General features: G+C 33.7%; 1 protein-coding gene across 9 annotated transcripts in view; it reads left to right on the top strand.

Annotated features, from left to right (window-relative positions):
• The window catches only part of NAP1L1 (nucleosome assembly protein 1 like 1), a 34,434-nt gene extending 13,219 nt beyond the window's left edge, over nucleotides 1-21,215 (top strand). The window contains exons 3-16 of one of the 9 annotated variants that reach the window (XM_059402431.1): nucleotides 1,853-1,938; nucleotides 3,429-3,531; nucleotides 9,538-9,679; nucleotides 9,948-10,028; nucleotides 10,734-10,859; nucleotides 12,296-12,367; nucleotides 13,174-13,313; nucleotides 13,946-14,091; nucleotides 14,187-14,206; nucleotides 15,821-15,978; nucleotides 16,674-16,703; nucleotides 17,216-17,266; nucleotides 18,840-18,883; nucleotides 19,622-21,215. In XM_059402431.1, coding sequence (XP_059258414.1) covers nucleotides 1,853-1,938; nucleotides 3,429-3,531; nucleotides 9,538-9,679; nucleotides 9,948-10,028; nucleotides 10,734-10,859; nucleotides 12,296-12,367; nucleotides 13,174-13,313; nucleotides 13,946-14,091; nucleotides 14,187-14,206; nucleotides 15,821-15,978; nucleotides 16,674-16,703; nucleotides 17,216-17,266; nucleotides 18,840-18,883; nucleotides 19,622-19,767 — 1,345 coding nt within the window. In that variant the 3' untranslated portion in view covers nucleotides 19,768-21,215. Of the gene's footprint in view, nucleotides 1-1,852; nucleotides 1,939-3,428; nucleotides 3,532-9,537; nucleotides 9,680-9,947; nucleotides 10,029-10,730; nucleotides 10,860-12,295; nucleotides 12,368-13,173; nucleotides 13,314-13,945; nucleotides 14,092-14,186; nucleotides 14,207-15,820; nucleotides 15,979-16,673; nucleotides 16,704-16,938; nucleotides 17,035-17,215; nucleotides 17,267-18,839; nucleotides 19,550-19,621 lie in introns of those variants that run through there. The other 8 variants (XM_059402430.1, XM_059402432.1, XM_059402435.1 and 5 more) reach the window with 8 other exon arrangements.
• The last annotated feature ends 2,801 nt before the right edge of the window (nucleotides 21,216-24,016 follow it).

Below are 24,016 nucleotides of genomic sequence, written 5' to 3' on the forward strand. Positions count from 1 at the left end.
CATCTGTTTAAAAAACCCTTTGATCCTAATTTTAGTAGAGATTTTGGAAGGATTAAGATCAGAGGAGTATGTGCAATCTGCCATCTTAACCTTGCAACCTCATTTTGTTTCGAACTTAAGAAAAAAAAAAGGATAAATTGGTTTTGACAGCTCAATTCCCCACATCACCTTATTTAATTTTAGATGGCTGTGAGCCCTAGGAGGGTGGAAGGAAGGGAGGATTCTTGTTTTTTAAAGCAGGAGTTAGCAAACTTAAATGACCTCATTATAAATATTTTAGGTATTTTGGGCCGTATGGTCTCTGTTGCAGTTACTCAGCTTTGCTGTTGTAGTGTAAAAGCAGCCATAGACTCTATGTAAACAAACTTACATGGCCGTATTCCAATAAAGTTTTATTTGCAAAAATAGTGGGCTATATTTGACCATGTAACATAGTCTGTGGACCCCTGTTTTAAGGCCTTAAAATGTAGGTGTTCAGTAAATGACTAAAATCACACTGGAGGAGTAGCTGTGCTATGTGATCTTTATTTAATGGCCCTTAAATCTATGTACGTTTAGGTTTATACTAAAACAAAGACAGTTTCAGAAATAATCTATTGTTTCTGATGGGAAGGCTGAATTTTTTCTTAGTTTACAGGGACATTTTGCTGGCAGAATACAGTTGACTTTTTTCTGTATTTGTTCTTATATGAAAATTAGGTGGTATTTGTTCTGTGTATGAAAGTTAATACTTGAAGTGATGTTGTTCCTAAACGTGAATGTGACCAAATACTAAAATGTAAAATCACACAAGGAATTATATGAAGACCTATATGTTGATTTAGATAACCTTATTTCCCTTTTTAATTCTCAATATAATTTCATATTCAAAAGCTAGATTTTTAAGGTGAAAGGGGGTGAATGTTATCTTACTACTTTTTTCCTTTTCTTTCAATGGTGCCATCCTCCTGGCTTTAAGTACAAAGTAGACTCAGGTTTTCTTAACTTTTTGCCCATCTCCACTATGAAGTAAAGAAAAAGGGAATTCCTAAGATAGTGAGTACAGGCTCATGTGATTGCCCTGTAGCCATCAGGGATCCAGGATCCTTGTTCTTTCAAACTCCTTCATTCTGTTGGCTTTCATTCTCTAGGATGCCTCATGGTCCCAGCGTGGTTATTAGAACTCTATAATTTATATCCCTATTCTACGAAGGGCATAAGATCAAAAAGGCCTCCCAGTTGTCTGTTATCCTATTAAGGAGGCAAACTGAAAATTCTGTACATTTTGCTTTTTAAACTCACTGCCCAGAATTACATAACCACACCTAGCTAAAAGATAGGCTCGGAAATGCAGATTTTTAAGAGCTTGGTGTATTTGCCATCTCATGTAAAATCAGGGTGCTTTTACTAAGAAGAGTGAAGTCAGCGGATACTGGGTAGAGAACATAAACTTCTTGACCTCATGTTCCTGGAACCAACCCTATCGAACCACATTTTTAAAGCTAAGAAAGAGTAGAGGGGCCTCTGCTGGCTCAGTTGGTGGAGCATGCAACTCTTGATCTCCAGGTTGTTAGCTTGAGCACCACATTGGGTGCAGAGATTGCTTAAAAATAAAATCTTGGGGAAAAAAAAAACCTTAAAATATAAATTTTATATTTGACCATGTGCTTTTAAATGAAATTTTATGTACTTCCAGTTTATTCTGTTTATTTATGAAGTTAGAAAGAAAACTGAATTACCTTTTGAATTTCCTATTCATATTTTTGAAAGAGGCATATTAACCTAGAAAATGAGTTGAAGTTTTTTATAATTTTTTATTTATTTTTTGGTAATTGGTACATTTGAACCTTGGTGTGATACTATGATATTGTAGCAAAGAACAGTCTGAACTTGATCAAGATTTGGATGATGTTGAAGAAGTAGAAGAAGAAGAAACTGGTGAAGAAACAAAAATCAAAGGTATTATTTTAAATTACTTCAGGAGCCAGTGATTGCTGGCACATGTCTTCTAGAGGGTAGTAACAAATATTGTTCCCTTTTGGATCCTTGTCTGCTTTACCCATGTGGCCTATACGTCTAGTTCAGGAACAGTTTGTGTGTGTATGTTTGGGGTGGGGGGGGAAGAAAGCAGGGGAAGAGGGAGATGGATATAGAGTGGTAATAAGGGAGGAGGAAGGTATGAATATAGTTAGTGACCCATCAAAAGTTACTTGGTGTACCCTCTACTGCTGGAGTGACATGGCAGAGCTGGGTCAAATAGCTGCCTGTGAGTTTTGTCTGAATTTAGAAATGTTATAGGTCTTGGTGGGAGTTGTTTCTGGTGGTAGTTGTAAACAAACAACACTAGATTAGAGTTACTGGAAATGTTCAGTATTTCATATATAGAAAACATATAGTTGTAAATTTCAAGCTTTTTAAAAATTCTTTCCAACCAAATGACAAAAAAGACATTTATTAAATGTAAACAAAAATCTTAAAGTTTTTTTCAGCAAATAATTATAAAGAGAGAAGTAGCGATGGTGGTGGGGAATTGTGCTGCTTTAGGTTATGCCTTGTAGGTATGGGCTAAGAATTAATACTAGATGATTCAGATTTTCATTGTTGAGCCAGATGGAGGTTAATTGTGAAAAGACAGCTGAACTTCAGCTTCAGCTTTCATCTTGTTGCATTGTCTTAAAAGATATGTAGGTCAGTATCCTTAGTGGCCAACATTGACATTTCTAAAGTCATGTTGGTTATCATAACTGTACACCATCCAGTAATCAAATTAATACCAGGAATTGACAGAAACATAACTGGGAAAATTCATGTCAATTTTGTGTAATGTCTATTGACGAAGAGATAATAATAGCAAAATAATTTGTTTTGCCTAAATCTAGTTATTTTTGGATTTAGTATAATTTTTAGACAAACAACCACATTTTGTTTGGCTTTAGTTACAACCTTGGTTGTCTCAGCTATTAACTTTCTCTGTTCTGATACACAGAAGCACACTAGACTGTACGCATCAAACAAGCAGTTAGGTTACTTCACAGTCTTTCTCCCAGGGTCGAAAGTGTCAGTACACTTGAAGTTTTCTGATAATGTGTTGTCTACTATCAGAGCATTATATGGAGTCATAGGTAGGCATCTGGATGAAGCTTTGAGCTTCTTAAAAACATAAAGTAGATGAAACACAAGGTAGTAGGAAGAGAAGGGATATTTATAGTTAATAGTAGTTGTGGCAATGGCCATGAGAAATGGTTTGTGTTACTAGGTCATTAAGAATCTGAACATCAGGTTTTTCTAGAGTAGATTTTCCTCAGCTTGCTCCCCATCTTTACTCAGACCAATGAATTACGGGCTAGTCAGGAAAACTTCATTATTGGATTGTCCTATTAAAATAGCATAATACATTTTCATAAAATCCTTCTTTCGATGCCCTTTTTTTTTTTTTTTTTTTTTTAAAGCGCGTCAGCTGACTGTTCAGATGATGCAAAATCCTCAGATTCTTGCAGCCCTTCAAGAAAGACTTGATGGTCTGGTAGAAACACCAACAGGATACATTGAAAGGTACAAGTTCTTTTCTGTAGTCTTTATTTATCCTTCTATAATCAGCATTGCAGGTGTATCTTTTTAAGACCATCTAGGACTCATATACTTAATAGTGGAAAGCTAATGTCTGTTAGTATCTAGCATAGGATTTTGGGGAGTTTAAAATTCGCTGAGCACCACCAATTTAGACTTGGTCTTTTAAAGTTTGACTCCTCTCCATAGGAAGTACACTGATCTTAACCATTTCTGAGATTTGTTCAGAGGTTTACTAGAATTACACAGAATTAGAAGAAATGCGAATTTCTTATTTCACTGGTTCTGTAAATCATTAATAGTAGCCTGTATATCTTATTCTACTTAAAATTCTTTTTTTTACTTGGCTTTATGAGTTTAAGCTCCATCCATGTTGCTATCCGTGTGTAATCTCTGGTCAGTAGTTTCTGGCTTCTGAATGTTACCATTTATGGTGATTTGTGTCCACCGTGTTTTATTACGTGCGTTTTCTTTGCCTCTGAGCTTCATCAGCACAAATTCCATTGTAATGGTCCTCTTTTTGCATGCCTTCTGTGTCAGAATTTTGGGGGGGATACATACTTACAGTGGTATTGTTAGTTACAGGGTATGCAGGCTTTTAAGTACTTCCCAGCTTGCTTCCTAGAATGAATCTATCCAGTGCATGAAGGCAACCTACATCCTTGTCTCTGCCAGTAGTTGTGGCATCATTCAGCTTTATGGGTTTTCTGCTTTTACCAGTCTAAGAGGTCTAGGTTTATTTTGTTTTATTTGTACTTTTTGTTGTCTAATGAGCTTTTTATTCATGAGTGTGAACCTTTTAGGTTGTTCTCATTGTCCATTTTCCTATTGGGGTTTACTATCTTGTTTTGCAGGAGTTTTTTGTATATTCAAGGTGTTAATCTCTTGTTAGTTTTAGACTTTGTAAATAATCTGTTGTCATTTTTATTAATTTTATCCATATCATTCTCCATAAAACAGAAGTCCTTAATTTTTAAGTTCTGGGTTTTTTGACCTGTTGCTTATTCAAGTTAAGAAGTACTTACTAGTTCCTTCTGCATTTCCTGTTGACTAGTTTTACCTTTCATCTTTAGGTCTTTAATAAACCCTCTTTGTATTTAGCTGTGCATCAGGGTTTTTTGTTTTTTTTTTTTGTTTTTGCCTTATTTACTGAGCTTGTTTCTATAAGACTTCACTAAACAGTTCATTATTTACTCATTTATTTGTGATATGACCTTTATTGCATATCAGTTTCTTATAAACACCTGTGTTTGTCTTTGAGCAGCGCTCTTCCTTTAATTTGGCTTTTTAGTATGTAAATGGTATCTGGCAGGGTGATAATTCTATTAATTTGTTTCTCCCTGTAATATCTTGCTTGCTTTTACCCTCCCTCCTTTCCTCATCCCCTGTGGAATACACTCTTAAGATTGGCCTAATCATATGTAGACCTTTATCCAACATATGGTTGATAGTAAGTTTATAGGGGTATTCACAGAACAAAACAGCCCCCTCCCCCAAATTTTGATAGGAGTTGCATTGAATCTATAGATTAAGATGGGTAGGGAATTCTTGTAATGTAAAATTGTCTCATCCATATCCTTGTATTTATTGAAATCATACTCTCTTTTATCACAAAGTATTTCTCATTGTCTGTTCTTAGTTAATTTCTATATACTTTAGTTGTGTTGGTATTGTGGATAACATCTTTGTGTCGTATTTCTGGGTTGAATGTATTCTGGTTGAATGTATTGTATTTCTGGGTTGAATGTAGAGAAGAGTGCTATTGATTTATTTTTATTTTTTATTTCTTTGCTGTTGATCTAGCATCCAGAAATCTTGCTACACTTATAGTAATTTGTTCTTTTCTTTTCTCCCAGAGGCAAAAGATCTTGTCTGCAAATAATGGCAGTTTTAGCTCTAATCTTGCACATTACAGCACACCAGGTTTATTTTTATTTCATTATAACATTGGCCAGGACTTTTCAGTACTGTGTTAGCATTAAATGTGCATCTTTATCTTATTTCTAGTCTTAACCAGGAATGGATATAAAATCTCTCCATTAAACTTGGTGTCCACTTGGATTTTTTATGACCCTTTTCCTGTATGTATTCAGATGGTCTTTTGACTTTTTCTTTGAATCTGTTAAGTACACATTGAATATATTTTTGGAAACATGTATTTCCAATACTAAACTAGCCTTGCATTCCTGGAATAAATTTAATCATGTATTAATATTGTACTGTTGAGTCAAGTAGTCAATATTTTATTCAAGGTCCTTACTCGTTAGTGAAATGTCCTTGAATAGGTGTGTGTGGATATACATGTGTGATGTATGTATATGTATATTTACAATACAGAAACTTTAACGGGATGGTAATTCCATGCTCTGTTATTAGAGTCAAGATTTCAGCTGCTTAATGAAATAAACAGGGTTGCTGTTAAAAGCAGCTTGTATAAGATAGGAATTAACTGTTCCCTAATGGTGGGTAGAATGCTTCTAAAAATGGACTTTGGCCTTTGGTTTGAGAACCCTTATTTGGATTTGCTCCATTCCCCTTTCCAGTTTCTTGAATTGAGGGCTTTATTTGATTTTTATTAAAAAATTATCTTCTATGGCCTTAATATTTGTTTTTCTAAATGCTCTGTGAAAGTTAAGTGTGAAACTATATGCTGAAATTAGTAGCCTAGACATTAATTGCGTTGTTCAGGTTCTCTTATTTCTGCTTACTGATTGATAGCTTGATCTGACAGTTTCTGGGAAGAATGTGTTAAATTCTGCTTAATCTGTTTCTCTCTGTAATTCTATTAGTTATAGATTAATATATTTTGAAGCTGTATTATTAACTATATGTTTGTGATGTGTATATCTTGTCCTTTTGTTCAGTTTACCAAATGTCCTCTGTTGTATTTGGTGGTGGTGGTGGTATTATAAATTGTTTTGTCTGATACTAAGAGAGCTATTCTAACTTTCTTTTGGTTTTTATTTACGTTGCATAGGTTTTTCCATCCTTTTATCTCTAGTATGAAGTTTGCTTCTTTATTAGTAATTTTATTTATTATTTATTTTTTTTAAAGATTTTATTTATTTATTTGACAGAGAGATCACAAGTAGGCAGAGAGAGAGGAGGAAGCAGGCTCCTCGCTCAGCAGAGAGCCTGATGCGGGGCTGGATCCTGGGATCATGACCTGAGCCAAAGGCAGAGACTTTAACCCACTGAGCCACCCAGGCGCTCCCTTTATTAGTAATTTTAAACTCCATTTCTTGAAAGCAGTTTTTTTTTTTTTTTTGGACTTAATTGCTATTATTGTATAATTTATTGTGCTTTGTTTTTTCTTTTTTTTTTGCTTTCCATTAAATCAGGTGGTCTTCTGTTAAAGTTCCTGCATTCTGTTGTTTGTTATTATGGTAAAGAGGCTCATAACTTTTTCTTTCTTTTTTTGGTAAAGAGAATTTATTTATTTATTTATTTATTTATTTAACAGAGATCATAAGTAGGCAGAGAAGCTGGCAGAGGGGATGGGATGGGATGGGGTGGGGGGGGTCGTGGAGAGCAGGCTCCCTGCTGAGCAGAAAGCCAGGTGTATGGGGGCAGGGGATGGGGCTCTATCCCAGGACCCTGAGATCTTGACCTCTGAGAGCATGACCTGAGCCGAAGGCAGAGGCTTAATCCACTAAGCCACCCAGGCACCCCAAGGGGGTTATAACTTGTTAAGTTTATTTACCCCTACTGATTTCATAAATTTACTAATGTCTGTATTATTTATAAATATACATTCTCTAGTCTTCTTTTTTTTTCCTATCAAGGCAACAGTAAGATTTACCAAGATATTTGGCCACCCATACTTACATAGTAATTTCTTAATTTTTTTAAACTTCCTCAGAAATTATTTTTAATGAATGTAATGAGTATATCTGGCATATTTCCTAAAGCCTATATGCCTCATGCAATTTTTATTTTGTCTTTATATTTGAATCATAGTTTGGCTTACAAAATTATAAGTTTAGATTTCTTAAATAAAAGTTCATTTCTTCTTGTATATGCTATTTCCTTTTGAAGCTGATGTCAGATTCCTCCTATGTAGGTTATTTGCCTTTTGTTGAACACATTCAGAATTTTCTTTGGTCTTTGATATTCATGAATCTCATAAACTGTCTAGGGGTTTAGAGTAAGGATTTCCATATTACTTTAACTCTGAGAAATTTATTTTTCACTTATCAGATAGTCACCTCTTCTGTCTTTCAGCTGTTGCTAATTTTGTCGTCCACGTCATAATTTTTCTGTCTTTCCAGAGAGCTTTTCAATTTTCATGGACTTCCTTAAGTTGAACCTATTCTGTTTATCCTATTTATTGGTTATTTAGTTTAGCCACTGTATTTTTCATACTTAATATTTCTATTTTGTTTCAGATTTCTTGGTCTTGTTTCTTCCCTATCTCTTTAAATATATTTACATTGTTTAATAATATGGCTTCAGATAATAAATACTTCATTCTTTCATTAAAAATTACACTTCTTAAGGGTTTAGTTAACTTTGGCTGTAGAGCTCAGGCTCACTGGTTGATAAGTTGCTCCCCAGTAATGATTATTGAAGGGAGGAATAAAGATCAGGCTCTGGTTTGTGACAGTCCCATGGAATTTAAGAAAAGGGATTGGAATGAACCTAAGGAGAGTTCCGATTACTTTGGACTCAAAAGTTTGCTGTCAGTTCCAGGTGATTTGTTTTTGGCAGCTTGGGGAAGAGGCGTTCTCCTCTGGTTGTAATCCATTTTACCTGGATTGGAGGGGTGGAAGAAGAATGCTTGTAGGCTCTCAGCCAGCCAGTTCAGCTTTCATCAGCTACTAAAAATGCTGGCACTAGGCTCTGCAAAAGGTGAAGGAATTATAGAGACCTTTGTAAGGCAAGTGCAGAATTTCAAAAGCTTTCTTCGAGCCTCTCCTCACTGCTGCCCATTCTGCCCATTCCCTCCCTTTTCCAGTAACAACTCTGTAAAGTTGTTACTCTTACCCTGAAGTTGATCGTAGTATGTGTGTGGTTGCGTGTGTGAGTCCCTGAATAGTTGTTTTCTTCTTGCTTCTGAAATTTCTAGAGTTGAATTCTTTTTGTTTTTCTGAGACACAGTGTGGGGGGGGTGGGGCAGCACCCCATGCTGTTTCATCACCTTGACAAAACATTAGACTTTTTACTTTTAATTGTGAGAAATAAAAAATTGGTATATGTAGGTAATTTTTTATTTCTCATTATCTTAACTTAAAGTAGTAGTTAAGTAAGAGAATTACTTGATTTACATCAATCTGCCTAAGGCAGGAAATTCTAACCTGGATTCTTATCTGTTGTATAGAGTCCCTGAATTTCAGTAAATGTTGAGCAAACATTTTTTGAGCAGTAGGGAGATTCATAAGTTTAGTCATACTTCAGGGGGCTTATACCCCCATAGTAAATTGTATGATTTATGAATTATATCTCAAACCTGTTACTAAAAGTCTCATAATGAAATATGCATTTTTAAAAATGTAAGTTTAAATTCTAAATAGGGACTAAAATAGGAATAATGGTGTAGAATACCCTCCTTTTTTCTAATATCCTTTTTCCTAAAAATAGCTGGTATGGGTGAGATATGCATACTTTTTTTAAAGCAAGGTATTGTCCTTATTCTCAGGATGGTTAGTCCATGACTTTCTAACTTTCTAAGAGCTAGACTATTTTACAGCTTAAATGCCAGCACAGACAAGTCTAATCCTGAACTTGATTATAATGAAAGATTTAGGTTTGATATGATTTACATTTTTTTAATCACAACTTACTGTATTTGCTTAAATGTTCACTCTTGAAATATTTTATAGTCAAGTTCATGTATTTATGTTTCTGGAATTTTAATTACTTTGAATAAGTATTGCTTTTGCTTCAAATAGGACACCTATCATTCACTAACTTCTTTGCTTTACTTTTCAATATAAGTGTGACTTATGTTTTACTGTGATGCTGTGTAACTGGTGTGTACCAACCTTTCAGTTTGCCTAGGGTAGTTAAAAGACGAGTGAATGCTCTCAAAAATCTTCAAGTTAAATGTGCACAGATAGAAGCCAAATTCTATGAGGAAGTTCATGATCTTGAAAGAAAGTATGCTGTTCTCTATCAGCCTCTGTTTGATAAGGTAATATTTCTACTACTTTATTTTCTTGATCTAAAATTTGAGATTACAGTAAAGCTCTGGAAATACAAACACACTTGCGGGTGGTTAGTCTTTAGACCTCTCACCAAAATGGTTATTAGAGGTATTTAGGAAAACTATCGATAATAGCAATTCAAGTTGTGGTATGCATTCATTAAATTTATACACATCTTTAATGAAAAACAGCTACTAGCTGGATGTCAGTGTTTTTATGCAAGCTTTTCTTTTTTGTTTTTTTAACTCATTTTAGCGATTTGAGATCATTAATGCAATTTATGAACCTACAGAAGAAGAATGTGAATGGAAACCAGATGAGGAGGATGAAATTTCGGTTGGTACCAACTGTAATTTAGTGTTTTTTTATACCTTGGAAATATTTTATTGTAAGATTGATGGTGAGTTAATGATAATCAGAACAGATGAGCCACTCTTAGCCCTGGTGCCGTCTGTACCCAAATACATCATTACCTTGCATTTTTTTAGATTTAAATTTTAATAGATTATATAAACTTCCCCTTTGAACCTCATCATGACATATAAAAGATTGTTACTGTTTTTCACATGATGAAATGGAGGCTTCTATTGACTTGCCTACCATTAATAAGTGGCAGGGTTGTGACATAAATACAGTTTTCTGTTACATGACTCTGTTTCCCCAGCATTGCTATTTGAATGTTTTGATAAGAACAAGGGGTGAGGAATTGGGCAATGTTTATTTATTATTCTTTTTTTTTTCCTGAAGCTTTACAATTTTTCTCTAAAACTGTTTCCATATATTTCATAGGTTCTCTCTTAGTGGTTCTCTTTTGGAGGGGTCTGGTAGTAGTAATATTTCTAGAAGTAAAGTTTGGTATGGGTAACAGCAGTGTTTACACAATTAGACTAGAACTTAACTGATTGAAAATTGCAGTTGGTGATTGAGGATTTGTTGGTTTCTGTACTCACTGCTGGTTTTTAAGTTAAGGGGATAGGTAAGATTTTATCAAATAGTCTGATTTAGGAATTTAGTAACTTAATGCTGTCATTTATCAAGGAGGAGCTGAAAGAAAAAGCCAAGATTGAAGATGAGAAAAAAGATGAAGAAAAAGAAGACCCCAAGGGAATTCCTGAATTCTGGTTAACTGTTTTTAAGAATGTTGACTTGCTCAGTGATATGGTTCAGGTAATTTTATTCATAAAAACATCCGACTACCTCAAAGGATAAAAACCTTTGAAATTTGGGACGCCTGGGTGGCTCAGTTGGTTAAGCAGCTGCTTTCGGCTCAGGTCATGATCCCAGCGTCCTGGGATCGAGTCCCACATCGGGCTCCTTGCTCCGCAGGGAGCCTGCTTCTCCCTCTGACTCTGCCTTCCACTGTGTCTGCCTTTGCTCGCTCTCGCTCGCTCTCTCTCTGACAAATAAATAAATCTTTAAAAAAAAAAAAAAAAAGAAAAAAAAAACCTTTGAAATTTAAATGGCTATGATGACTAATCTCTCCATTGTTGACCTTTATAGAATGATGCTGTCTTTTGAAACCTCTGTTACCTGTAGAAGGAAAATGACATTTTTGATTAATGTAATAAATAAATTATAATTCATTTTCAGAAATTAGATAATGAAGTGGTCCCTTTGACAGCTGTTTATCATTGAGCTATATTTTGTCATAGTCTTTTGTCTTCTTTGTTTAGTTGCTTAGTATTGGAGATTGGAGGGAGGAAACTTAAAATTTCTTTTATCTGACCCAAAAAGACTTTTACAGTCTGAAACAAATATTCCAAGGAACATTTACCTTTTAAAAGAATAATATAAAGCTCTTTAGCTCTTTTACAATTCTCACTTTTTCTGGGAGTACAACACAGATGTCACCTTCTGGGAAACTTTTCCTGTCCTAATTAGAAGCATTTCTTGAGGGGTGCCTTGGTTAAGCATCTGCCTTTGGCTCAGTTCACGATCCCAGAGTCCTGGGAAGGAGTCCCTCATCGGGCTCCCTGCTTCGTGGGGAACCTGCTTCTCCCTCTCCCTCTGCCTGCTGATCTGCCTGCTGCTCTGCCTGCTTGAATTCTCTCTGTCAAATAAATAAATACAATCTAAAAAAAAAAAAGAAGAAATAGAAGAAGCAGCATTTCTTGAGCCACTACTCTGTGTATTATAGTACTTGTTGCCTTATAGTGTAATTGTTGAAAGTTAAAGTCAAGGAAAAGAAATCTCATAACAATGACTGCTTATTATTGTATTTCTCCTTTGGAAAAGTAGAAAAGGACCTAGCAGAGTGAAAGGAACAAGAAGCAGCTGGAAAAGGAAATGTTTTTAAAGCCAACATGCCTGAGTTAGACTTGATTTTTTTTTTTTTTTTAGTCTTCAGCCCATTCAGTCTGATGATGATGTAATTCTGTTAAGTCACTTTTTTTCTACTATTGCCAGTAGAAGTAAGTAGAGCTTATAAATAAACTAACTTTAGTACAAGCCATAATCTGGAGAATAGGTCTTATGGTTCACAATTGTTACATAAAGCCTCACTAAAAATATCTCAGTCAGCTAAATGTTTATTGTCCAGTAATAGCACGCTAATCCTAAAATGCCATGTTAGATATGCATTTCCATGTTTTCTTAATTTGCAGGAACATGATGAACCTATTTTGAAGCACTTGAAAGATATTAAAGTGAAGTTCTCAGATGCTGGCCAGCCCATGGTAAAAGAACTTTAAAGTATTTTCAGTTTTTTAACATTTGACGTTTTTAGATAGACATATGGAACTTTCTAAAAAGAGGTGATACTCTAAGCCTAGAGATGGGTCAGAAAGCAGTTAAAGCTCATACTTGGTACTATTGTTGGTAGGATGTTAATAATTGTGGTTTAAATGTTGGTAATTGTGATGCAGAATTTCTTTCTTTTCCTCCCTCTGGACATAAAACTGTTTTTGAAATATAGGAACTCCTTGATCCTAGATTAAAAATAAATAAAAAATAGTAGCATTATAAATACTTAACTCTGTCTCAAAAGGCATGTGTCTGGGAAATAAACAGAGTATGTTAGAGGGCTTCCACTTTTCATGATGAAAGATCAGTTACTAGCTTCTCCCAAAAACCATCAGTAGTATGTGAGGAATGGGGAAAACTACTACAGGCTATAGTACTATCGTGTGTAGTACAGTTGGGCTGTTCCTGTCAAATTTGGATAAGAAGTTGATTAAAAGTCCTCTTTGTGGGTATGGAAGGAGGAAGGAGTACTTGGTCAGCTTATTACTGAATAAAACTATTTTATAAACATGTTAATAAGTAGAAATTGTAAGCTAAGCTAAGTTTTATTCAGTTTTATTTTGTGTCTTGTCCTGTTTTTTTTAACATAATTTGGGGTTTATCTGACCCTTTCCCAGAATAGGAAAGGCATTATCACCTAAGCGTTTATGTGTTTATAAAAATAAACAGATTGAATTTTACTTACTAATGGATTAGCATTTGTGATGTAGGAATTTCATTAATTTTTTTTTTTTTTAAGAGTTTCGTCTTAGAATTTCACTTTGAACCCAATGAATATTTCACAAATGAAGTGTTGACAAAGACATATAGGATGAGGTCAGAACCAGATGATTCTGATCCCTTTTCTTTCGATGGACCAGAAATTATGGGTTGTACAGGGTGAGTTTAATTTTACTACTTCCACAGAATATTGTCTTTTTGTTTTATTTGTGATTTGTATTATTTAGTAAATCCTGTGTGTCCTTGATGCATAGTTTATCTCTAAATATTTCAGAAGTGTTTTCTTAGATGAACACACTTATTTTCCTAGAATTCTCCTTGGCTTATAGTGTTAGAGACATTTCTTCAAAGGAGAACATCCTTAAATTTATTATATTATGAATTTGTGTTAATTGTCTCTTTATTGCAAAAATGTGTTCAGAATTAAAAATTTCTCTTTATATTGCTATTGAAAACATTTGAGCCAATTTTTCTTTCTAAAATCTGTAATTAAAACAATAACATTTGGGGTACTTGGGTGGCTCAGTCAGTTGAGCTTCCACTCTTGGTTTCAGCTCAGGTCATGATCCCAGGGTTGTGAGATTGAGCTCTGTGTCTCAGCCCAGAGTCTGCTTGTGATTTATTCCCCCCTACTCACCTGCATGTGCTCTCACTCTTCTCTCTCTCTCGCTTCTTTCTATAAAATAATACAATCTTTAAAAAAAAATAATATTTAATTAGATAAATCTTGGTTCTTCCAGCGGTGAGGTATAATATGGTAATTCTGATAGATTCTTCCTTTGTTTTGCAAGGTGCCAGATAGATTGGAAAAAAGGAAAGAATGTCACTTTGAAAACCATTAAGAAGAAGCAGAAACACAAGGGACGTGGGACAGTTCGTACTGTGACCAAAACAGTTTCCAATGACTCTTTCTTTAATTTTTTTGCCCCTCCTGAAGGTAAATAGTGGTTTTAGTTTGGGTATTGATGGTTGTTCTGTTACAAGCTTTCTTTAGTTTTGTACTCATTTGAATTTCTTTTCTCAATTTTGCAGTTCCTGAGAGCGGAGATCTGGTAAGTTAAATTATTATTAATTTGTTGAAATATTCACTATGAAATTAAAGAACTGGTTCTCAGAAGTGGGAAGTTGGATAGCTGCTACTATGATTTTACATTCTGAGGCTTGCAATGCATGGAGAAGACTTTTATGCATCTGAAATTATTTTATTCAGAATGCCTGTATTGTTTCCATTGAGAAATGCTGAAAGGCTAAAGACTTTTCTTTTGAGGCTTGGAAGTATTGGGAGGATTCAAGTTCTTAAGATGATATTTTTCGTATTGAAACTAGGAGTATTAGATAAATCATTTCTACTATCTATTTATTAAAACTCCTAACCACATTCTGGTTAAAACTCTTTCTATATTTGTTACTCCAGTGGAAACATGGTTTCATATTGTGGCCATGTATTTATGAGCATATAGCCAAGAGCTGCCGTAGTGCCTGTATACAGCCTGGAAGGAGGAACAACCTCAGAGAGGTCTGTGCAGGCAGGGTGTAAGCTACGTATGTTTTGAATCTGCTCTTCTGTTGGCCAGATTTTTTAACTTTAACTCAGATAGTTGAGTAGTTTTATACATATGGAATTAGAAAGTATGTGTATTTTGAATACATTTTGAGTTGGAATAGTGTTGGTTAAGGCTAAGAACAGATCTGTAAAAGGCAAGTATTTCTGCTTGTAAAGAGTGGTAAGTGGCTTTGTTCAAAATGTCTGTCTTTGTGGGACAAAAAGGGGGACTATAAAGCAGCACCTGAATTTTAGGTAGAACTACTTAATGAACATGGTAGAGTTTTGTGCTGTTTTCATGTCAGTGAGTGGGTTGGGAGTTTGTGTTGAAGTTGTTTTTTTTTTAATTCTGTTGTCAAATATTTATGGCCCTAGAACAGCCTTGAGTAGTTACAACTAGAACACCTTTACCTGTGATTAGAAGTCTTTCTGTCAAAGTGAGTGGATTATGTTGATGAGTCAAAATAAACATCTATGGAATATTTACTCATTATTTGGTATCATGGAACTTAAATGACATTATTTGAATTTTGAGTAATGTCTGTACCATTTCTGTGTTGTGGTTTGTCATTAAATAGAAATCCTAGATTGACTTAGTATTTATTAAGTAGGATTCTGTCTCCTAATTTGGCATTATACATACAACTGCTTGTGTACTCTCTTTAAGGAAGTATTAGTGATCTTCCATGTTCTTCCATTATGTGCTATATATCTAATGTTATTTAAATCCCAAGATTCTTTCTTAGTATTATTCCATTTGGTATTTTCAATAGTGAATATTTATAAGGAAAATTAGTCATGTAACAAAGTTGCTTTTATTTTAACATTTGAAGTAAAAAAATAAGCAATAACTGGTTCTAATTTTTATTTTCTCAAAATTTCTCTGAGTATGTACACTTACTTGGGAACTTTGTTTTATTAAAACCCTATGAACCCAGGGTATATATAGATGATCATTTAACCACACACATAAGCTAATTTTAAAATGATAGAAAGTTAAAAGTGAAGATCAGTGTTGTTTCATAGAGTTTAAACCCAAGAGTTTTTGCATGTGCCTAATTAAATAAAAGTTATTAATTTTGTGCCTTTTTTTTCCTTAAAAAAATACAAAACAAAACAACAGGATGATGATGCTGAAGCTATCCTTGCTGCAGACTTTGAAATTGGTCACTTTTTACGTGAGCGTATAATCCCAAGATCAGTGTTATACTTTACTGGAGAAGCTATTGAAGATGATGATGATGATGTGAGTGAATCTGAATCCTGCGCTGAGATCATTTGGTGAGGGTATGATGGTCACAGTTGGTGAGCAGTTCAATGAATAGATGTAAGATGTAATTTTTTAAAAAACATAATTCAAAGGCTAATTACTGCTATCTTACAGATAACTTTCTTGTTGTTTTAAATATGTCCTCTTAGGGTCTTGGTAGCTTTTATTTTCCTGCTAACAGGAAGACTGCTTTGACTTAGTGCAATTTTACTAGTGTTTGGTCACTGTTGTAGATATATTACGCTCTTTGACCAGAACATAACTAAGATGCTTTTTATTACTTAAAAATACTAGAAGCATAGAATTTTTATTTAAAGGAGTATTAAGCAATGATTACGGTAAAATTAGGCTGCCCTCACATATTTTGGCTATCTTTATTGCTAAGTGTCAGTCTTTCCAATAGATTTTAGGGCCTTTTTTGTGCTGTGTGTTCACATAAATATAGGCAAGTAATATTCATAGTAATAGTTGCCTGATCACACTTAATGCACAGTCATACTGTGTTCTTTATTTTAACTTTTTAAATTGTCACATTTAGATAATGGCACTGAATTGAGTGATTCCTGCAGCCATTTAATTTATAATTAATTGCCTTGGGTTAAGTATTTTCCTCTTTAGATATTAGTGGATATAAGATGGCTATAACTATGCTATTCTCAAATGTTTGTTAGCTTCATTCAAACTTCATCCTTTTTTCCCTTTTTAGTATGATGAAGAAGGTGAAGAAGCAGATGAGGTAATGTTTACCAAATGAGCAAATAATTCTCTGTTTAACACATTGAGAAGCAAATTGAGTGACTTATGTATTCCTTTGCTATAATCATTATTCTGTGATATGAGATATAAACCTTTTGGAAAAAAAATATGGTTTTAGAATTCTACAGCCAAACAATGTATGTATGAGGTTTCAATAAATAAATTGCAAAACTCAGAACATTTTTTTTATTTCAAATAATTCTGTTCTACTGCAGGGTTATCAGCTCTTTGAAGAAGTCAAAAGCTGCAGTAAACTTTTTCAACGTTGGCTGCAGTAAATCTTTTCAATAAAAGCTTTCTGGATGTCTCAAGTTGTGTTGGGAAATTTTTCATATTAGAAGCTTTCAATTAAATTGCATTGTCACCATACTCTGTAATCATGAAAATCTTTTGACCTATAGAGTAACTTGTATTAAAATTTCTCCATACATTATGAGCCATTTCTTCCTACTGTGTACCTACTTCATGGATGCATTTTGAACTTTAATATAGGAAGGGGAAGAAGAAGGAGATGAGGAAAATGATCCAGACTATGACTCAAAGGTGAGCAAAATTAGTGCTGCTTTCTATTTAATTCAAGCAGGTTAAATAAGAGTTGATATCTCTGAATAGATAATCTCTTAATTTTTGTCCATTGAACTCTTTAATAAATCCTGTTGACTGGAGATAATGTATAGTCCACCTTAATCCCCACTGGCATTTCAATAATACGTGAAATTTGAATGCACATTTCCTAAGAAATTTTATTTTTGGTTCTGACTTTGTATTTTTTTTAGTCTTAGGCTAAATAAACCCTAAGATTCTTTTTAAAATATACATTATCTTGGGTTTTTTTTTTTAGATTGTATTTGAGAGAGAGAAAGCATGCATGAGATGGAGGTTGGGGCAGAGCTAGAGGGAGAAGCAGTCCATGCTGAGCAAGGAGTCGATACCTGCCTCTAACTCTGGAATCCGAGATCATGACCTGAGCCAAAGGCAGATACTTAACAGACTGAGCCATCCAGGCACCCTGGGCTTTTTTTTTTTTTTTTTTTTAACTTTTTTTAAGAAGCATTTTATTTTTTAAAGATTTATTTAGTTATTTTAGAGAGAGGGCAAGTGGGGCTTGGGAGGGGCAGAGGAAAAGGGACAGAGGGAGAAAAGCCAGCAAGAATCCTCAAGCAGATTCCTGGCCTGAGAGCACAGAGCTAGACCTGGCGTGCAGGGATACGGGTCTTGATCCCAGGACCCTGAGATCATGACCTGAGCCAAAATTAAGAGTCAGCATTCAACTGACTGAGTCACACGAAGAATTTGAAATTACTTACAGCATTTGTTGTTAGGTTTTCCCTCCAAAGGATAGCTTTATAAACAAAGGTTTTAAAATAATCTGGGTGCTTGGGAATAGGGAAGCAGTACTGTTTGTTAGGTTTTCTACGCCACTTCTGTTCTCTGAGACTCCCAGAGAACCAATTGGTTGTTCTTGAGTATTTGTCATATCAGGGTTAGTAAAGCCCTTTATTTCCCCAGAATACATAGTACATTATCAGGATTCATTTGAAACTTTGGTTTCTGATAAGTGCAGAAACCAATTGGTTGTTCTTGAGTATTTGTCATATCAGGGTTAGTAAAGCCCTTTATTTCCCCAGAATACATAGTACATTATCAGGATTCATTTGAAACTTTGGTTTCTGATAAGTGCATTCATTCATTTGCTAAATACTATAAAAGATCTAGAAGATACTTTAATGTAGTGAGCAGGTAAGAGAGGGGTAGTTAATAATCAAATCAAATACTCTTAAGGGTATGAGTGTTAGTATGTTTGAATAATTGATCTATAAAAAGGCAAAAATAATTGGTAGTATGACTAACATAAATTGCTTGGTTGTTTTTGAGGATTATGGTTTAGTTTGTTATTTTATGGAGTTCATTCCAGAGTAAAATACGGGCCTTATTTTAAGCATTTTTGTGACTTGCTAATATTTGAATAAATAATTTGCCATCCTTGCATACCTTTTCTTTAATTTGGCAAAAATTTTGGTACAACAATGAGATGATATAATTACAATAACTAGTGTTGAAAATTAACCGAAGCAGGTAGAAAAAGATAGATTGACTTGTTGTTTTCCTTTAACAGAAGGATCAAAACCCAGCAGAGTGCAAGCAGCAGTGAAGCAGGATGTATGTGGCCTTGAGGATAACCTGCACTGTAATAGCCTAAACACAACTATTATTTACTTACAGCCTTATGTTTTTGTATTTTCTTGGTAGACTGAGTAATTTTTTTTAAAGGAAAGGAACTGATAATTTTAAAGACCAGTTTGTTCTACTTAGCATTTTAACTCTAGTTTTTCTGCCAGATCTGTTGATTTCACAAATTCTTTTCATGCATGTTCATTCGTTACTACGTGGTTTGGTTCTTCTGGAATAATTTTTATCATGTAACAAAGATTTTAGATTACAGCTATGAAAGTAAACAGAACTGTTAAAAGAAACTTTTTATTTTTTGCTTTGCTAATTTTTTTCCTGAAGAACCAAAGTATTTTTTTTTCAGCTGGTAGTTGAATTGGGTTTACATTTGCTTGCACTACCTGTGCTTTTCATTACTTTGTTATAGAAATGCAGTGACTTAGACAATTCCTCATTTAAAAAACAAACAAAACTTATTGAGACAAATAAAATGGTTAAGAATTTCCAGTAAGACAACAACTGATAACTTGGATTATTAATGGTTTTTTATTTTTGGTGACATAGTTAGAAAACTGGTAAGGAAACCGGAGTAAAGAAACCTAACTCACAGTGTGGTTATTGGTACTGTAGGCAGGTGAATAAAACCTATTTTCAGAAGTTAAGCCTCATTATTTTAATTGTGCTTTTAAATTTAACTTCCATTAACTAAGCGTCTTTTCTTTATGGTAGGGTCTACCTTCTGCTTCCCTGGAAAGGATGAATTTACATCATTTGACAAGCCTATTTCAAGTTTTTTGTTATTGTTTGTTTGCTTGTTTTTGTTTTTGCAGCCTAAAATAAAAATGTCAAATATAATTTTAGTTCTCACAAGATAATGTCTTAATTTTGTACTAATTCAGGTAGAAGCTGAGGCCTAGCTTGAATTAAGCATTGTACCCAGTTTACCATATTATGGAAGAGAAGTGTGTCAGCGTTGGGAGAGGTACTACATCGGCTAATTAAGAAAGTATAAAAAAGAAAGGCAAAGTGATGTAATGTTTTTTTAAGAGAAAGATTAAAAGGTTAATCTTTTATTTCCTTTGATTAGAGCTAGAGAGAAGGCCCCAAGCCTCTATGGTTAATTCTGATTCTTACTGCTTTTAAAGTATGAGTATGTCATTTACCCATGCTTCTGTTTACTATGTATTAAAATGGGTAGTACTGTTTACCTAACTACCTCACGGATATGTTAAGGCATATTAAGTTAAATTTTATGAAATGTTTCTTGATCTCATTAAAAGCTCAAAAATTTGGACCTATTTGTATCACAAGAATGATAGCCAGCATTTTATTCATACCAGAGCTTGATAGTTCAACTGGAAAACAAAGGTTTTCAGTACCTCTATTCTGGATCTGGTCAGACAACCTCTTGCAGATCTTTGTGTGGCTCCTATCTTAATAGAAGCTGATAGATGGAGCAACTTTTTGTAAAGGTCCAAGGATTGTTTTTAGGTGTTTTAGTTATGACCATATTGTAGTATAAACTACAGAGATCATGGGATTAACATAGGAAGAAGACCATTTTTAGTGGGGGGAAATGCCATTAAATTTGAGACTGTAGAGCCACATTTAAAATACCTCAGGCTAATTACTGTTAATTTTTTGTGATGAGCTTAAAAGCTTTGACTCGGTGAGGGTAGACTAAATGGATTATAATTAGAAGATGGCCTAGAGTTCCTGCTCTTAATAAAATTACATTAAGTTTGTTCTTAGAAGTGATAGAGCTTCCTTTTTGAAAATTTAGTATTAAGATCTTGGAATGTGAACACATCTTGTTATTTGTATAGTACTATTCATTCCTCTCCTGAGATTTCAATTAACTACTGGAAATCCTTAACCAGTTACGGTAGTGTGTAGGAAAAAAATGCCATGAAAACACCTTGTTTTTCCTCTTATTTTCAAAATGCTTTTGTTTGCTTTGATTAGATATTCTTTGCTGATTCTTGTTTTTGTACCCATAGCTCATTTGTTCACAGCCTTTTCTGAACTCAAAAATTTTAAAGATAGAATCCCATTTTTAATGAACTTAAGCAGCAGAATCACTATTTTTTTTTCCATTCCTTTAGGTAATAGCTATTGCCAAAGTGAAGGGACAGATACTATTTCATCTTGTTACATAAAGGGGATGTGGTTTGCAGAGGAATTGTTTTCTTAATAAATTTGGCATTGCAGTGTTCATCTATGCCATCTCTCCAGTTCCAAAATGGTTCTATTCCATTTTCGAAATTTGAAATATGTAATTTGAAATCCTTAATAAAATTTGCATTTAATTTTATAAAATGTACTGGTGATATTTTGGGTGGTTTTTTTTTTTTTTAAAATGTGGATATATTTCTATATATTTTTTTTGAAGAGCAGAGAGTAGAGATGTTTATTAGAGTAGGCTATTCTATGATTAGGCTAGGATGGCCTGTAAATTTCTATAATTTTAAAAGCGACCTCCCAAACCCTGCTAAATGGAGTTTGTTATTGGAAGACTAGAAAGGTTTTTACTCTGAGTTAAATATAGACATTTTTGAGATACTTTGAATTTTGTCTTTACATTTTCAGTTTATAGTTTCCCCTAACTCAGGCACCAGATTACCAAGAAGTTCTATTTTTTCTCTCTAGAAATGGCAGAATCTCATATAATCACCTTTGTAAGCTAATACTTTGAAAAATTTTTTCTGTCATTTTGTGGTCATTCAAATATGGTAAGTAAACAACAATAGTTTCATAAATCACTTAGTTCTTTAGTGATTAAAGATTCACAGATATCTGAAAGTTTATGAAAATTTTCGGAGTTTTTATCTAGTTCACTGAAGCAGTATTAATATTTCTCTGACATAAAAATATCTTAATTGTGTGGAACTGTGTTCCGGAATAATACTTAGAAAAATGGGATTCTACCTCTGTTTCCTTTTTAGCTCATGTAATAAAAACAAACCTGAAAGGGATTAGCTTTGATAGAAATGTCTTCATTATAATGTGAATGGGTTATTATTATATACTCATTATAATAAGGCCCCTAAGATAACTGAATTAACTGTTCATATTACTGCTGTTTGTAAGACAGTATGAGTTTGTGGGTTTTTCTGAGTTGTAGGCCATTACCATTATTAAAAATAAAAATAAAACTTTAAATTATTGTTTGTGAAAACCTTATACAATATAGAAATACTAAACTAATATTCAGATATTTTTTGAATGCTTGGTTTCAGGGCTTGATTTAGAATTTGAGTCCATTTTTATGGGTTAGTCTTAAAAAAAAACTTTAGCCTTTATATTTTTTGACTAATTCAAGCCAAATGTTATTTTAAATGTACAGAATAAATGGGTAGTTTAGAAGAAGTGTATGTTCTTAATAGGAACCTTAGGAAAGCGAAATCTTATGCTACTTTAGGTTTTTTTTTTTTTTTTTTTTTAATCTGCACTGTATATATACAATTGGTAATTGTGAACTGGATTTTGTTTTGAAAATGTGTATTCATAATTTAGGTAATTTGTGACTTAAAGGACTAAGTCTAATAGCTGAAAAGTAAATGTAAATGATAACGGTGAGATTAGCTAACTCATAGTGGTAACTTCGTATACTGGTTTAAATATCTAGGTACCAGAATATAACTTAGATTAAAAAAACAAGTTCTTGGAATAATTAGGGATCACTTATGTGACTTCTGAGAAATGGAGACATCTTTGTTGGGGTGCGAAATTACTTAAAAGATGAGTGTTTATCCATGAGAAATTTTTAATTGATGTATTAATTATATTTTCAAAAAATATAGTATACTTTGTATCTTGTATTTCTTCCATTTGACATCATGTACTTCTAGGTTTTTCAGTTAAAAAAATTAAGGCATTGACTAATTATCTTAAGTGTAAAATAGATGAGCAATGAAGCATAACAATTTAGAAATAATAAACTGCCAGCAGGAAATAAATCATTAATCCAGTTGCTTAATTTTCATATTGGAAATTAAGAGTTTGTAGCTTTTGTAGATCTCTTAATTACTTGTTTTGAGTTCTGTTCTTTTGAAACTCAGGAGAAAATGTTGCTTAAGATAAAAGTAGTTTTTAGTTCCTTGTGTGGTTTAAACTTAAAAACCAAGAAGGAATTTGGGGATTAGTGATGAAAAGTGCCAGAAGTTGACAGACCTTACATCAAGAGTTAATGCTATTCATAGTCATAATTTTGATATTTGTAATGAAGTTAGACTGTTGTGGCTCTGATAAATTTTTCATGGAGTAGTGAAGTAGTTTCTACCAGAAGACTCAAAACTTACATGACCGCTTTTAGCTGGAATTTCAAGGAAGAGTAGGAATTTGTGTACTGAAAGTTGGATCCTTTGAGCAGAGAGCAAGCAGTTCAGTTGAAGGTAGTAGAGGAAACACACTGAAAGTCCTAAAGTAGGACAGTCTGGGGTACATTCAAGTTGTTGAAAGACTGATTGGAGATAGAAAGGGCCAAGCCATGGAAGACTAAGTCATAGAAGTCCTTTTAAAGGGTTTAAAATGCTAAAAACCACCTATTGAGAGTATTTCAAGTGAGGATAACCCTTCCTTGAAGGCAGTTTTAAAACTAGGACATGAAAGATAGTATAACTCTAATTCTGAAAATATAGTTGAAAGAATTCTTGTGTGTTCTTCTGTCAACATTTATTGATTTTGCTACATAGCCCTATATTCTTAAGCATACACACATTTTTTCTAAATGACAGTTGTAGACATCATACCCTTTTACCCTCTAAATGCTGTTTTTCCTCTACTTATGAAGACATTCTTACAGAATCACAGTACAAGTAATGTTAAATGTGCAAGCAGATTTGTTTTGACCAGTGAAAATGGATTAAAAACTGAATACACACTGCATGCTTCAGAGTTAATCCAACACAGGATTTTTTTCCTAGCCATTCTCCAGTCTGTGACTACTTTCATCAAATAGGTGGACTAAGGAATGAGAATTGTGGGTGAGGTTGCTGTATAGGAATAAAAAATATAAATAAAAATGGAAAAGATTTAATTTTAGATTAAGGCTGTATAGCCCCTAAACAAAGGATGAACTATCATTTTTTAAATTAATGTGGGAGTAAAATAGTTAATATATTG

The sequence above is a fragment of the Mustela nigripes genome, chromosome 6 (assembly GCF_022355385.1).
Source record: "Mustela nigripes isolate SB6536 chromosome 6, MUSNIG.SB6536, whole genome shotgun sequence".
Taxonomy (NCBI): Eukaryota; Metazoa; Chordata; class Mammalia; order Carnivora; family Mustelidae; genus Mustela; species Mustela nigripes.